General features: G+C 33.8%; 1 protein-coding gene across 2 annotated transcripts; it reads right to left on the bottom strand.

The window, feature by feature from the left end:
• Positions 1-136: 136 nt before the first annotated feature.
• Positions 137-15,333, bottom strand: LOC106061734 (neutrophil cytosol factor 2-like). 2 transcript variants are annotated; one of them, XM_056041892.1, is made up of 9 exons: positions 15,304-15,333; positions 13,380-13,603; positions 12,247-12,329; positions 10,713-10,818; positions 10,301-10,345; positions 9,070-9,174; positions 8,496-8,558; positions 7,207-7,332; positions 137-5,300 (listed from the first exon to the last, which is right to left on the bottom strand). In XM_056041892.1, exons 2-9 carry the CDS (start codon positions 13,551-13,553, stop codon positions 4,845-4,847), a joined length of 1,158 nt encoding a protein of 385 aa, XP_055897867.1. In that variant the 5' UTR covers positions 13,554-13,603; positions 15,304-15,333; the 3' UTR covers positions 137-4,844. The 2 variants fall into 2 exon arrangements, with proteins under 2 accessions (XP_055897867.1, XP_055897866.1); XM_056041891.1 differs by having other exon boundaries at positions 15,224-15,313.
• Between the last annotated feature and the right edge of the window lie 504 nt (positions 15,334-15,837).

A 15,837-nucleotide genomic window follows, 5' to 3' on the forward strand; every position in this document is an offset into this window, starting at 1 on the left:
TCAAAGGATGTCAAACAGACCAAATCTATTAACATTTTTTTTGCCAGCAAAAACAAAACATGAGATTATTTGGTCTGAATTAATACTTGCAGAACTAGCAGTAGAAATGAATAGTCCAGTATCAGGTCCTGACAAATTGACCAAGGCATTTAATTATTGTTTAAAGACAGTGACGGCATGTCAAATCTTTATGAAGAGACAAAATCTATCAACAGTTGTTTTTTTTTTGCAAATAAATCTAAGGTTTTCACACTATTTAAGTTAATTTGGTCTGAAATACTGCTAGTAAATCTAGCAGTGGAAATGATTATTCCGCTATCATGTCTTGCCAAATCTCCTATAGTGTTTTAATTAATGTTAAAACACAATAATGTTGCAGACAAATTTAAATGTAGAAGATTGAAAGGAACTGATGTTAAGAGACTGCTGCAAAAGGCACAACAAGTTTTGCAGCAGGAATGTGGATGTTTTCATTTGCTATTTCCACAAATAGATCTAGAAACAATGATTTAGGAAGCAATAAACTATTTCCTATTGTTATTAGAGTGTTACATTCTAATTCATCAGTTATTAAATCTGACCTTCTATCAATGGCTGCATGTAAAACATCAGCAACAGGTGAGACAATTTTTGCCCTAATGAATTAAAAGTTCACTCAGTATCATGGGAACATTGTATTTCCCTGGCTGCAGACAAGGCCCCAGTAATTTCTGGAAAAAAAAAGAGTTCATGGATTTATATTGAAAAAAACAACAAACCCTAATACTTTTTATCTGGGTGTGTCTGCCATTCAATACACATTGCAGCTGAGAAGGGTGCATCAAGTTTTTCATTCAGTCTGGACCAACTTTAAGTGGTGAGTTATATTATTTAAAAAAGCTACGTTAGGCAAAGCAACTTAAGACAAAATGAGAATTTACTTGAGATTACAAACTTTGGAAGCATGTCAGCACCAGGCGATGAGTAGAAAGAAATGTTTATCAAGACTTTCGAAGAACTGGGAGCCTTTACTAGATTGTTTCAAGTATCGAGAAACATGCCCAATTGGTATGCTCAGTGAAAAAGGCTGAGAAATAAAGAAAACTTTTCCCTTCCCCCACTAATCAACTGATTCATTTTCTGGTTGATGCAACCATCTGATGACATCAACACAATGTTGCAAAGTACCTCTCTAATGATTATCTTTTTATTAAGGAGATGACTTGATACACTAATTAAATCTTTGCTAATCCAATTTTTCTATACATTGCCCATGATGAACTAAGGATGTATAGGCCGTTCAAACACTTATAGACACTTCAGACATCCACTTAGGTCAGTCAGCAAGGGATTTCAGAAACAAGAAAAGATAAGGTTTATCTTAGCGAGCAAGTGATTTCAGGAAAAGTTGTGTTCACAATAAACTGTTTAATGTCTGCAAGAATTTTATGAAGGAGTCTAAATATTTGATATCCGTAAAATATTTAATAACTAAGCTTTAACTTTAACTGTTCTCAGAGAACAGAAGAACATTGAGAACAAGATTCTGAGGTACAATGCTGGAGAACGAAGTAAAGCTGCAAGCAAGACAAAGGACCTTCAACTTAACAGACGTCTTGCAGCTATATTGCCAATGTACGGAAACAAGCAAGTGATGGAATTTCTACGTGACATTTCCTACAATTTAACTTTGTGAAAGTTTGTGTTATAAATCTGACAAGTATCTTTGCCTGTTTTCAAAGTACACTTTTAAAATTTAAATGAATGATATATTTTGAAATTATTCATTTTACTTATTATAATTTTTGCTTACTGTTTGCATATTTATGTTTTAAGATATCTAAAGTGTTTCTTGCAAAATGACTGAAAAATTAATATAACATTAAAACAAAAAAAAATTTTGGCTCTATTCATATTTTACGATATCTAAAGTATTTCTTTCAAAATGACTGAAATATATTTTTTCTGCACTATTTTATCGGCACTATTTTGTCCACACTATTTTGTCAGGGTACCAGAGCAAACAGTTTTGAAGCCTACATGGTGGGCACAGTCTGTATACATCACATGTACAAGTACTTATAATTCAAATTGATTGACACTTGAGCGATAACTTGGTAAGTGCTTGTAAACAAGTTCAAGTCATCTTGTAACAATGAATAGATATCACTTTGAGAAAAAATAAAATTAAATAACAAATTGGTCAAAATGACAATGTTACTTCTCCCTTTCTAACAGAGCGATGCTGTGATCGTTTATTCACATTTTTAGTTTTAAAGTCTAATGGCAGCTTACTCGTAAGACTTTTCCACCCTGAAGCCTAACCACTGAATGAATAGAAGGGAGAGCAGGTGTTCACGTGACAACATTGAGGCAAGGAGAGCATGCAAGGCACAAGAACTTTTAAGAACAGTCATATTGCTTATATTGATTGGATATCTTTCATGAAGGATAATGTTTCAACTTTTTAAATGAGAAAATGTGATGTTAAAATGGTAAACTACTCAAAGTTTATATAATGAGTCTCAATAAAAAAAAAAAGGTTGAAGATAATTAAACATATTTAAAAGGAGTTGTATGTTTAAAACATTGTGTATGGACATTTTACATTTAATGCTATTTTTGTTTTGAGTGTACTTTGTGATAGAAAATATACTTGTTGTATTGGAGCAGTGATAAACTAGTTGACATTTGTTGTTTTTATTTTGATATGAGCTTCGAAGCAAGTTGGTTTCTTGTATGGTCAGTACTGATAGAGACAGCAAGTTTAAATGAATAATAAATAAAGTTAATTATTGCATAGTTATTCAGTCTATTGTGTACGAGACTTCTATTACATATTGCATTGTCAATAATTTGCTATAAGATGATTCATATATTCAAAAACAAAGACATTACATTACAAAGACACTGGTCAAGTAACTACACATCTGGTAGCACGTAGCAACACACCGTTTATCAGTGGTTGGCATGAGGCTTTAGTAATAGACAATAAGCCTGACAACATTGGCCTTATTGGCTGTATCAAAGGCTCTAAACCTTGCACAGTAGAAGAATTAAACAAGTGGAAAGAAAAATACACACAGAAATGTTCCATGGTTACTACAAGAACTCAGAAGAAAGCAGAAGAAGTGCTAAATACAAACGATAACATACAAGTTCCTTATAACAATGAAAATGAAAATACAGAAACAGAAAATAGCGATATGAAAATCCATAATCTAGTGAACAACCTGAATGAAATGGATACTCAACTTAACAATACCTACAACAAAGTGACAAGTCCGAAGCATCTTAAGTTTATGTAATTACTATAGACGGTTCCTGGCAAATTTCACAAGTATTACACAACCTCTAATTGAAATGACAAAAAAAGGCATGCCAAACAAGATCACATGGAGCTCCAGACTACAGGAATGCCTGCAAAGCATTAAAAATGTCTTCTCAGGCGACATAGTACTTCAGCTTCCAGACGTAAGAAACCCTTTCTTCTTGGCAACAGGTGCATCCTCCACAGCAGTGGGAGGCACTTTAATGCAGAAATGTGATGCAATGCTACGACCAGTTTACTACATTAGCAGAAAGCTGAATGCAGCAGAACAGAAATATTCCACAATAGAGCGTGAAGCTCTAGCTATTGTGTTCTGCATAACTAAACTATCCTGTTACTTGCTTGGGAAATCATTCATCTTACTAACAGATCACGCCCCACTAGCTTATATCAATACAAGTAAGCTAGCCAACCAGAGGATTACTAGATGGGCTTTAAAACTTCAAGACTTCAGCTTTACAGTTCAAGCTATTCCGGGACAAATCAACGTGATTGCTGACATGTTGACAAGATGTGTCTAGGGACCGCTGGACTTAGGTTCATTAATTAATCAGCTTATGAGAAAATTAACAAATATCTTGTAAGACAACTTTAAATTCTGTCTTGTCAAGATTGAATTAACAGTACGCTCCAGAATTTTTTTTTATTTCATTCAGAGATGTGAAATTTGTACTACAATTTAGTTTTTTTATGTTTGTTGCATTGATTGTAGTCATAAATGTCCATTTAGGAATTGGTATGAAAGAAACACAAAGTAAACAATTCCCTTAATTTGGAAGATGTTTTGATGTAACATAAAGTATTAACTAATTGTGTATTTTTCACCTGAACTTGTTGGCATTCAAAATACTATCGTTACATAGGAAAAAACTAAATGCGTTTTTTTTTTATATAAGTTGTATAATATAACAGGAAAGCTTTCTGAGATAGTTCAATTGGAAATGTCCCTTGCAATAACAAATTATTGAAGATTTATTTGTTGTCATAGGCATTATTAGTTGTATCATAATTGAAGATGGCATTGTTTTTTCTTGTCGATGTAAAACATTATTAATGTACACCCAAACTATTGGGTTCATGAAATTTTGATACGATCAAAATTTTTCTCTGCCCTGTGAGGACTGTTGTGACACGGTTACTGTGTGGTCAACCGTAACACATGGTCAAGTGTTGGGTATGGGAGAGTTAGAGGACTTGCGGGAAGTGACGTGTGTGTAAACAAGAAGAGAAGAAGTCAACGAGTGAGGTTGGGTATCTGTCTACAACGTTGCCGTGTATATATGTTTTGTTGAAATGTTTCACAATTAAAAGGCACTTTAAACGTAAAGGGACTTGTTTCTTCACAATAAGTGAGCTTCTGAGCAAGTCGGTTTCTTATATGGTCAGTACTGATAGAGACAGCAAGTTTAAATGAATAATAAATAAAGTTAGTTATTGCATAGTTATTCAGTCTATTGTGTACTAGACATATTACATATTGCATTGTCAATAATTTGCTATAAGATGATTCATATATTTAAAAACAAAGACATTACTATTCGGAATGAAAACCTGTCCGCGGAGGTGGTGGTCGAGTTGGTTTCTTGACAGGCTGCTGATATGAACTAACTGTTCCTTTTTCTACTAGTCTGGATCTAGGCTGTCCAGAAACAGCGGAGCTACTCCGCTCCAATGTAACTCTAGTCTCCAACTGTCCAGAGGGTGAGAGAAACTTTGAAAGATCAGTCACAAGGTATGGCGAGGCCAGAAAGTTTTTCTGGATCTTTATATCAGTGGGTGTGTCAGGGATTGGCCTGTTAGGAACTGAATAGGCTGGAAAAGCTGTGTCGACTGAACCGTCAGGGGTTGTCTGAAACCTTGTCACTAAGTAGGGCACAGGAACAACTTTGCCCAGGTCCACATTGTGACTTTCAGAAGGTGTTTGATAATGTGTTTTGTTTAAGTGGCTTTGATTCAAGTCTTCTTTTCTTTGATCTGTTGCTCTGATGCTCTGAAATAAATTTAGACTTAGTTAATAAAATTATTGTTGACAAAAAATAAGAACAAACTTATTATTTCAAACAGTCAATATTTATTTCCTTGTTAAAAGGTATAGTCAATACTTTCTTCCATTGTAACAACAATTGTTTAACTCTATGAGACCTATAGCCTCTCTCATGAGTCACAAAGGAATCCAGCTTTTTAGGCTCCATCCTTTAAATCCAGATTTTTGAAGTCGGGCTAAATATTTGGTTATACTGAACATAATAAAGCCTTCACATAAACATTTATAGTTAACTTGCAAGATTCCTTTTACTCCAATAACTCTTATTTACAAGTATTATATAGGCATTTATTAATACTGACCTTTGTGATTTACAAGTATCATATAGTCATTTATCAATACTGACCTTAGTGATTTACAAGTATCATATAGTCATTTATCCATACTGACCTTTGTGATTTACAAGTATCATATAGTCATTTATCAATACTGTGATTTTTTCTGATAGGGAGAGAACAAACTGTAATAATAAATGGCTCTAAATCAACACCGATAACAGTAAACTCAGGTGTACCTCAAGGAACAGTCTTGGGTCCACTACTATTTTTAATTTACATAAATGATTTACCAAATTGCATTAGTTCAGGAACAAAAGTCAGATTATTTGCAGACGATTGCATAATATATAGAACAATAAAAACAACACAAGACACAGATATTTTACAAAGAGAATTAGATGAATTACAGAAATGGGAATCAAATTGGAGCATGTCTTTCCACCCAGAAAAATGTCAGTTGTTAAGAGTAACAAAAAAACTAAAACAAATTAATTCCACTTATCTTATTCATGGCAAACCAGTAACACAGACTAAAAACGCAAAATACCTAGGTGTTATAATAAATGAAAAACTGTCATGGAATCCACATATTGATGAAACTACAAAAAAATCAAACAAAGCATTAGGATTTATTAAAAGAAATTTCTATAAATCAAATAAGAACATAAAACTAAAATGTTATTTAACCTTGGTTAGGCCAATAATAGAATATACATCCTCTGTTTGGGACCCCTCAACTCAAGAAAACATTAAGAAACTAGAACAGACACAAAATAGAGCAGTGAGATTCATAACAAATGAATATTCACATTTGACTAGAGTAACACCTTTAGTAAAATCACTAAATTTAGAAAGCCTTCAGGACAGAAGGCTCAAAAGTAAAGTAGCAATCATACATAAAACACTGAACCATAATCTTCAAATACAAAAACAAAATTTAATAAAATACTCTGAAAGACACAAAGATAAAGGCACATTCCTCGTCCCATATGCTAAGACAAATTTGTACAAATACTCCTTCTTCCCTAGTGCTATTAGAGCATGGAATGGGTTGCCTGAGCTAGCCAGGAAAACCAGTGACTTGGCAGAATTTAAGTCATTGGTTAATATGCATGACTAAATGCATGACGCGTAGGACGTAATCATCTTCTTTTTTGAAGTAACGTCTGTATTATATAAGATAAGATAAGATAAGATACTGACTTTTGTGATTTACAAGTATCATATAGTCATTTATCAATACTGACCTTTGTGATTTACAAGTATCATATAGTCATTTATCAATACTGACCTTTGTGATTTACAAGTATTATATAGTCATTTATCAATACTGACCTTTGTGATTTACAAGTATTATATAGTCATTTATCAATTTATATAGTCATTTATTGGATGGCTGCCTGGTCGTGCGGTTTGCGCGATAGACTGTCGTTCGGATTTATCGACGGTCGAGGGTTCAAACCCTGCCCGCTCCCATCCCCCGTCGTCCTGCGGGAGGTTTGGACTAGGAAGTAAACTATCTTCAACTCTGAAGGAACATCCGAAATATGTAAAACATTTTTATCAATACTGACCTTTGTGGAATCACCCTTATGATGCGGGTAACGAGGAGGTGGCCGACTGGGTGGACGAGGTATATTTGTAATATCCTTCTTTATTAAACCAGGTGATGAATGAGACATAGACTGGGTACTGGAAGGCTGCAGAAACAAAACTCAAGTATTACCCATACTGCAATGAATAGAAGATACATCTGCCAAAGAAGTAAATATTCCCTCTTAAGCAGATTTTAAAGTTTAAATGACATTGACATTAAGGTTCAACATTTTTAAGTCAATGGTTTGTGTAGGTGAACTTTATTCCTTTTTTTTTTATGTTGGGCATTTAGGTAAAAAAGTTTCCCTTTCAGACCTTGTAATCTATAGGGCAGATGATGTAAAATTCATCTGTTTCTTTTGCATTTAGGGTGTCATGTGGCCAGCACAACGACCAACTGCCTTTACTTTCCCCAACTGAAGTCTGGTACCCATTAGAGTTGGGTGGACTCATGGGGCGCCCTGAAATTCAAAATCCCAGTCTTCTCAGAAATTCAGACCAAGAACACCTGGTTCGGAAGCCATGCGCTTCAGCGCTCAGCCACCGCGGGGAGCATCCAGATAATTAGTCCTAGATCTAAGATGACCGGTACAGTGGTTTCCAGATCAGGCTTTTTTTTCAATATAGTTTTTCTTCTACAGGAGTTAAGGCAAAGTCTTGTTTGGGCCTCTTGATAAAGTGAATAAACAAATAAACTTCATTTATTAGCAGGTTAGTGAATATAATGTTTTATTGTTAGCACAGATGTTAGGTATGAGTTGAAGGCAAGGACAAATTTTAGCATGATTCAGGTTTCAGCCATGTTCTTTGAAGTATATTTATTCAGCTGGTATGTCACTTGTTTGCATGAGGTTTTGCCTGAAAGTGCACTGCAAATAACCAGGAACTATGATTTTACTGCAGATTCTTGTCAGGAGACACTTTCCAGAGGTGAAGTCAATGCTAAAAATTTCTTAAAATAAATTCACTCATCATCTTATTGGAGTTTCCACTTAATTTAGTTGACCAAAAGGACTTATTATGAAATGTACAAGTATTTTTTGAGACATAGCCTACTGATTAGTACAGCAGCCAAATCAGAGACGGATCAAAGCCCATCACTTAAAGTGTACGAGATTTAAACTACAGACTTTGCTTCAGCAGTCAAGTTTCTACCACTCAGCCACTTTATGCTACATCTTGTCTACATAAATAACAAGTGGATGTAAAGTATTATTTACTAAGGCTGATAAAATAATGACTATCACCATTAATATTAATGATTTACCTGCACAGCAGACTGCTGAGTTGCAGCTCCAATAGCATCTTTAGAATCAGTTGATGCAACAATCTAATAACAGAGACAAATAAAAAATGTGAATTCAGTCAATCAAATATAAACTTAATGCTTGAATGATGTTTTTAACACAGATTTAAATTATTTAAGCAGCTCAGCAAGTTTTTAACAATTTTTACATTGCAATTAGAAATATTAGTTCACTCATGATTCTAAGTGGTCAATTTATGGATTGTTATGTTGTTTTTGTCCATTAAAAATATTGTATTAAGGGTTAGAAATAAAAGCATTTCCTAGATTGGCAAATAAAGAGTATTTATCTATTTTATTTATCTATTTTATTTTATCTACTGATTTGTTATGTGGCCTATTGATGTTGAACACAAAAACAAATGCACTATTTTTTTTTTAAATCCTTACATTTTGTAACAAATTATTACTAAGGGACTTCTAATTAAATGCACCCGCAATAATGACAATTATCATTATTACTTTTTTTCTATCTGTTTTGACTGACTCATTTTGTTTTTAAAAAAGTCAAATATGTTATTGCTTATTGGATTACCTTTGCCTTGCCCAAGAAGTCCTGTTTGACAAGGTTGTCTACCATACTTCTTGGAGGTCTAAAGAGGCAATCAGAGATAGCAACAATGGGAAGTTGGCAGTGTTTCTAGCGAATGAAAGTGAAAAACAAAATATAACATTGGAGAAAAGACTAAAATATGAACACTTACTATCACACCAAAGATACAGGGATAGAGTGACTAGATAGTTTAGATACATTATCATAACTACAGTCAGATAAAACAATAGCTTGGTATGCAAGTCATCAAAAAAGCCCCGGCTGATTTCTAGTTAAAAGCAAAAAAAAACAAAAAAAAAAAACATGAAAAATAAATGAATATAACTGGAAGTTTATCTAGACACATACAATTATCAAAGCAAAAAGTTCATTTGAAGTTATTTTAAAAACGGTTTATGCAGATGAATAATTAATAGGAAACCTAATCTGGCTTTTTAACTCTTTCTCAGAAAAGAATATGAAAAGCTGAACTGATTTTAATTTGCATAATTTTTTAATTACAAATCTGTATTTGTCTATTTACCATATTTTCGTGCATATATAAATATACATATTACATATGTGTAAACCACATTAATTACAAAAAAAAAATTAAAAACAAAATTGTACAACCCACATGTGCAAAGCGTGGCTTGCAGTAAACAACCCATACATAAAGTTGTTGCTCATCAGACATCTGTCCCTATAGATGCAATCATGCTTGGGTTGCTGTTCTAACAAGCGATACATAGAGTGCATCACGCGCATGAAATACAATCATATGGTCACAAACTATAGGGGCTATAAAACCCCACTGGTATGTTCAAAGTTTCCGTTATGCTGTTTATGAGTAAAATATTTTTATCTACCCCACACAGCTGTCATTCATTTGTAAAAACTTGTATAACCAGCGGGTTATATGCACAATAATACGCTAAATGTGAATGAAATGTATTATTATATATCATGGCTGACTATATTGTTCTGTAATGATATTAACACTTTTTTTTAAAACAACCTGTAAGAATATACAAAAAAAACTTTATTCGACTTTTTCAAGACTGTTGTTTAAAATACCAGACCTAATAGCAATAGCATTTTTTAACCAGTTATAGGCTTTTGCATAAAGTAGTTTTGCATCAGTAAAGGTTCGGGTCATGAAATTAATGTTACAATGGGGAATGTTTATTGAGAACCCCATTTCATTCAAGTGGATCATGTCAAAACTACATACCTTCTTCGACTGTGATTCCTTGGACACATGCAAACACTCGTCAACCTAAAACATCAAGCACAAAATATTTCTTTTTTTTTTTAAGTACCAGGTCATAGCAAAAGTGAATAGGACAGAAGCACTAAATAAATTAGTTTATACTAAGTGCCTCGCACTGCAGTATGAGAAATGGTAGGACAATTAGAAGTCAATAAAAAAATGTATAAAAGAAAATTAACATGCTAGGTAACCAGAAACTAATGTTTTTACACAAACTATTTCATGGATAGCTCAAGAACTAAGGAAACGGGGAATTAAATAGAAACTGGTGTGAACAAATTAATAATAATAGTCTTTATTATCGATATGGAAATTTTTAATACAATTATTATGATCAACAACACTAGAAAAAAATTTATGCTTGATTACTTACTAGTTTTGAACTGAGCACGACTGGTGCTCCTATTTGTTTGTAGTTTATTTCTGTACCTTTGATGAGAGACCTGGCTTCATTAAAACTGGCAGCCGCCTCAGCATATCTGAGATGAGATTGCAGAAATAAAGAGTTATACTCTACTACAGTGATGCCCAAAATACGGCCCATCAGGCCCGCCGAAACCCCGGTACAAAGTGTAGAAACTCCCTCCTTTTTTTGAAAACAAAAAACTATGAAAATGTATCTTAACCTAAGTTAGGGGCCTTTATCTCTAATGGATTGGTACCATGACATTTAAAATTAGTAAAATTATGAAATGAGAGAGCCGAAGCAACTAAAAGTGGACTCCGAATTTAGAATCTACCAGGAAAAATGAATTTATCTTTACTTTTTTATGGAACATGCTAATAACCCAACATATTTGTTTTGTAAAGTGTGGCTGTTATAGAGCACAACAACAATAAACGCATAACAAAACATTCTTAGCTTGAGCTGCAAATTAAAGATTATTTAACTACGCCTGAAGGATCAATGGGAATATTTACCAACATGAAGCTATCTACAATGTTGATTAAATTTTACGTAGAGAAATGAAGCCAGTTTCCGACGCGTAAAAAAAAAAGATACACTTCTGATATCCCATTAATTAATGTAAGTACCAGATCCACAAGTTTCTAATTAACTTGTTTAGGGTCAATTTCATTTTGTTGTGTACATTTTCGGCCATGTGGCTCGCAACACGAGTGTCGGAAATTAAAATGGCCCGCAGGTCGAATTGGGTTGGGCATCACTGCTCTACTACAACAATGTCCTATCTTAAGTGCTAAGTAAGAATCATATAACTGGGCAATAAGTTAACATTTGTGTGCATGAGGTCTTGACTTGTTCAAGTCTGTAATTTTTTGCACCAGCTTTGTAGCGCTAAGACTCAGCAAGCCAAATATTTTTATATTAAAAGTTTCATGTGTTTTTTCTGGCTAAAAATAGAATAAGAATGTCCCTACCCATTAGAAATGAGTGAGGGATAATGTCATAGGCAGTACACTCTTTGTCTAAATATGCACATCAAGGCACTGTTAAGATTTAAGAGTCGGAACATTTAGTAATAACTCATAAAGAAAAATTCTAAACTTCAAAACAAAATCAAAACCCTGATTTTACAAGAAGCTATAGATCTTGTACAAGATGTCAATCACCTTCTTGGAAAAAGAAGTGCAAACATAACCTAATTGTGAGCTATGTATTTGAAAATTCTATGAAGATAGAAATACTTATGATGGCTCAAAAAAAAAAAAAAATTGCTTTGTGTTGTAGACGGTGAAGTCATTTAGTTGAGGAATCATCTACTTAAAAAATTAATAGACAATCAGGTCTCCCATAAAGTTACTTAAACTGATTTTAAACAATCAGGTCTCCCAAAAGTTACTTAAACTGGTTTTACATCCGTTCTACAAGATAAAAAAAAAAGCCTTGAAAATCATTTGTAACATTTCTTCTCTGAATTGAAAAATTTACACTAAAAAATACCAACCTTTGTGAATGATGATAACACAATCCCATGGTAAAATAGGACAGCGCCAAATGGTGGTCCTTCTCTGTGCTCTCTTGAAAACTCTGATGAATAGAAACTAATGTACACACAACTTGCAAGTAAACCAAAACCTATAGCTGCATACAATGTATTTTATATTGACATAATAAGTAAAATAAAAATTGATTTATCATTTCAATTGCTTTGTTGTTTTTACTAAGTATCAAAAAAGAAATTAAATGATTACAAAAATGATTAAAAAAATAATTCCTTTTTATACTTTATTCCAATATAGGAAAAGGAACGCCCAAATAGAAAGAAAACTATATGGAGAGCTCCCTGTTTTGGAAACTACTGAAAAGTTCATCTCATATAATGGTCTAGTCATCTGAATGCTCCAACATAAAAATGAGAATGAGGAAGAAGAAGGAGAATACTTTTTTTTCAATAAACGAATCTTAAATACAAGTTGTGGTATTTGTTAGAGGGCTGAGTGTCATAATCTGCTAGTGCTAGGCTGCTGAGATGAGGATCTTAAATATCCTGATTAGGAGTAGGAATTTGTATCTGAGTCTCGATCTGAGTTATATTTACTGAGTGCCTATAGTTTGCAAGAGACCATCCCCCAAAAAAGACATGCAAGACCAAAAAAAAAAGGGGGATTGAAAAAGAACACACATAAGAGCATGATGATACACTAGAAAAGAAGTAGAGTTCGCCTTTCAGTCCTTGTGGTCTATAGGAAAGATGATGTTAAGGTCATCTGTTTCTGTGGCCTACGGTTAACAGAGGGTGTCATGTGGCCAGCACAATGACCAACCGCCTTTACTTTTCCCCTAATGATGTCAGGTACCCATTAGACCTGGGTGGACTCAGAGGCACCCAAAGATCCCGAAATAAGGAATTCCCAGTCTTCACCAGGATTCGAACCCGGGACCCCCGGTTCAGAAGCCAAATGCTTTACTGCTCAGCCACTGCGCTTCCAATGATGCACTAGGTATAACAAGAAATAATAATCAAGAACTTTGCAACAACTTAATTAATGAATTTTGATCCTGGCAGTGCCTGTGAATGACTAATTATAATAATTAGCTCAAAAAAAAAAATGCTAAAAGATCAAACTACATTCTCACCTTCACTGCCTCTGCATAGCTCTTCTGAAGCATGTGTATGCAGCCAATGTTGTGGAGAATCTTAGCTGTTGGACTGTCTATGGCTTGAAACTTGAGCAAAGCTTCAGGGAGCTGCAATTTGTCAAAATGACAGCAGGCCTGGTGCCATGTCTGTATTATGCCCTTCAGAGACATTCAAATCTTGTAAAATTAGGTTCATGCCATAAGATGAATAATAAAAACACCTGAAAACAGAATAGATAATAAATCCTATTTCAAAGAAAAACACAAAGCTTATCTAAAGGGGAAGAACTCCATCCTTAAAACTATATCTACCAATAATGTACAGGTTATTTCACTTATTTTGATAAAAAAAACAAACAAAGTAGTTAATTACCAATAATTAATAATTATTTATTATAATTATTTTTGTATATTGATTCGTTTTGTTTTGTACAATAAATAATTGATTAAAGTTTCAACTTGATAGGCGAATGCATGGGGGAGAAATATGTGTTAACAATTATTTAAGGGGACTAAACCGAACACATTTAGCCATATCTGTGATACTGAAGTATTAGTTTCCCTTACTGCTATTAAAACAACATATGATTTACAAGTAATTAATTGTCTAAATAGTTACTTCTTTAATTGATTCATGTCTTATCTATGTCAATGAATAATTGTGCAAAGTTTAAGCTTGATCCGAGAATGATTGTGGGAGAAATAACATGTACGTGTACATACTTTTTACCAGATAGACAGACAGAGTGATAATGATATTAAGCTTTTTAAAAAATGTGCTTAGATGTTGGATGTGTGGCTGAGAGGCTGAAACCGATTGGATTCGACTTGGCTGCCTGGTCATGGGTATGTGCACTAGACATCCCAGCTTCATACCCTGCCCACTGTCATTCCCCATCATGCTGCAGGAGGTTTGGCTAGGATGTAGATTATTTTCAACTCTGAAGGAACATCTACAACTTGTAAAACATTTTTACAAAGAACATTTTTGTACAAGTATCATATATAATGATATTTAATATTTATTATTACAGACTCTAGTATTGATCTACTCTGCTACTCTGAGTTATAAACTACCAGATGGTATATGAAAAAGTAGCCTGCCTTCGGAGAGGAGAAGTGGAAGTAGACTGATACTCACAAAATCTATAGATGTTTGTAAAATGTTTTACATAATTCGGATGTTCCTTCAGAGTTGAAGATAGTTTACTTCCTAGTCCAAACCTCCCGCAGAACGACGGGGGATTTGAGCGGGCAGGGTTTGAACCCTAGACCGTCGATAAATCCCAACGACAGTCCAGTGCGCAAACCGCACGACCAGGCAGCAGATATTAATTAGGTTATTAGGCTATATTATTGCCCTGGATGTGGCAAAAAATATAGGTCACAGCTGAGGCTGCAAAGCCATGGAAAATACTGCATTCCTCACAAATCTTCGGACTCGAAGATAAGCATTAAATTATTATTATATAATTATTTAGGCATACACACTCATTATACTCATTCATGATATATTTATACTAGATCTAGCATCTAGATTCTAGAGAGTATGTAGTGTAGATACTAGATCTATTCTATTCCTATACTCATAGTCACTAGATCTATAGACAGACTTGACTATACTTTTTTTTCTTTTTTTTATAGTCTATCATACATACACTTTGACTTAATTCTTAAACTTAAACACTTAAAGTGAATTAAAGTCTTAACACTATAACACTGAGTTGACTGAGTCTGAGTGTCACACTCACAGTATTATAATTATTATTTATATAAATAGTAATAGGCTTAATTTAAGTTGTCTTAATTTAATAAATAGACTATGGTCTATCTAGTTTTACTTTTAGATTCACATCTACTGATCTAGATCTAAGAAGGTCTAGTTTAGACTTCGTATTATAGACTACAGCGATTCACTGACTTAGTCTATTCTCTAGACTCTAGATCTAGAGTCTCTTAAAATATATAGGTCTGTGATCTTGTCTATAAGTCTATTGCACAGACCTATATACGAGCAAATAACCGTACTTACTGCGCTACAGTTGAAACCCCCACGAACATTTCTTAGGCCCAGTTGTAGCCTTGTAGTCTACCTGCATATTATATAACTCCCCTCTCCCATTCACACACAATACACACACTTCTTTGACCTAAAATACCTCTCCTCGTAACAAAATAATTTTGGACCGTTTTATTACTTGTAATACTTAATAATATTAAGTGGAACAGCCATCATTGCAATAACATTACATAATTTTTGGCATCCTTCGATCAACCCAAATCATTTCCACAAACATTTAGGCCGCCTCTCTTTTATTATTATTTTCATTGTTGTTTATCCCTCAAATTAAAGGCCAGTAATTAAAGTACCTTTTTAAACAAAGACATCATCAGACGTTTAATGTCAAACATTGGGTCGAAATAGCGAATAGAAAATCGTTTTTGGTAAATTTAA

The sequence above is a fragment of the Biomphalaria glabrata genome, chromosome 9 (assembly GCF_947242115.1).
Source record: "Biomphalaria glabrata chromosome 9, xgBioGlab47.1, whole genome shotgun sequence".
NCBI lineage: Eukaryota > Metazoa > Mollusca > Gastropoda > Planorbidae > Biomphalaria > Biomphalaria glabrata.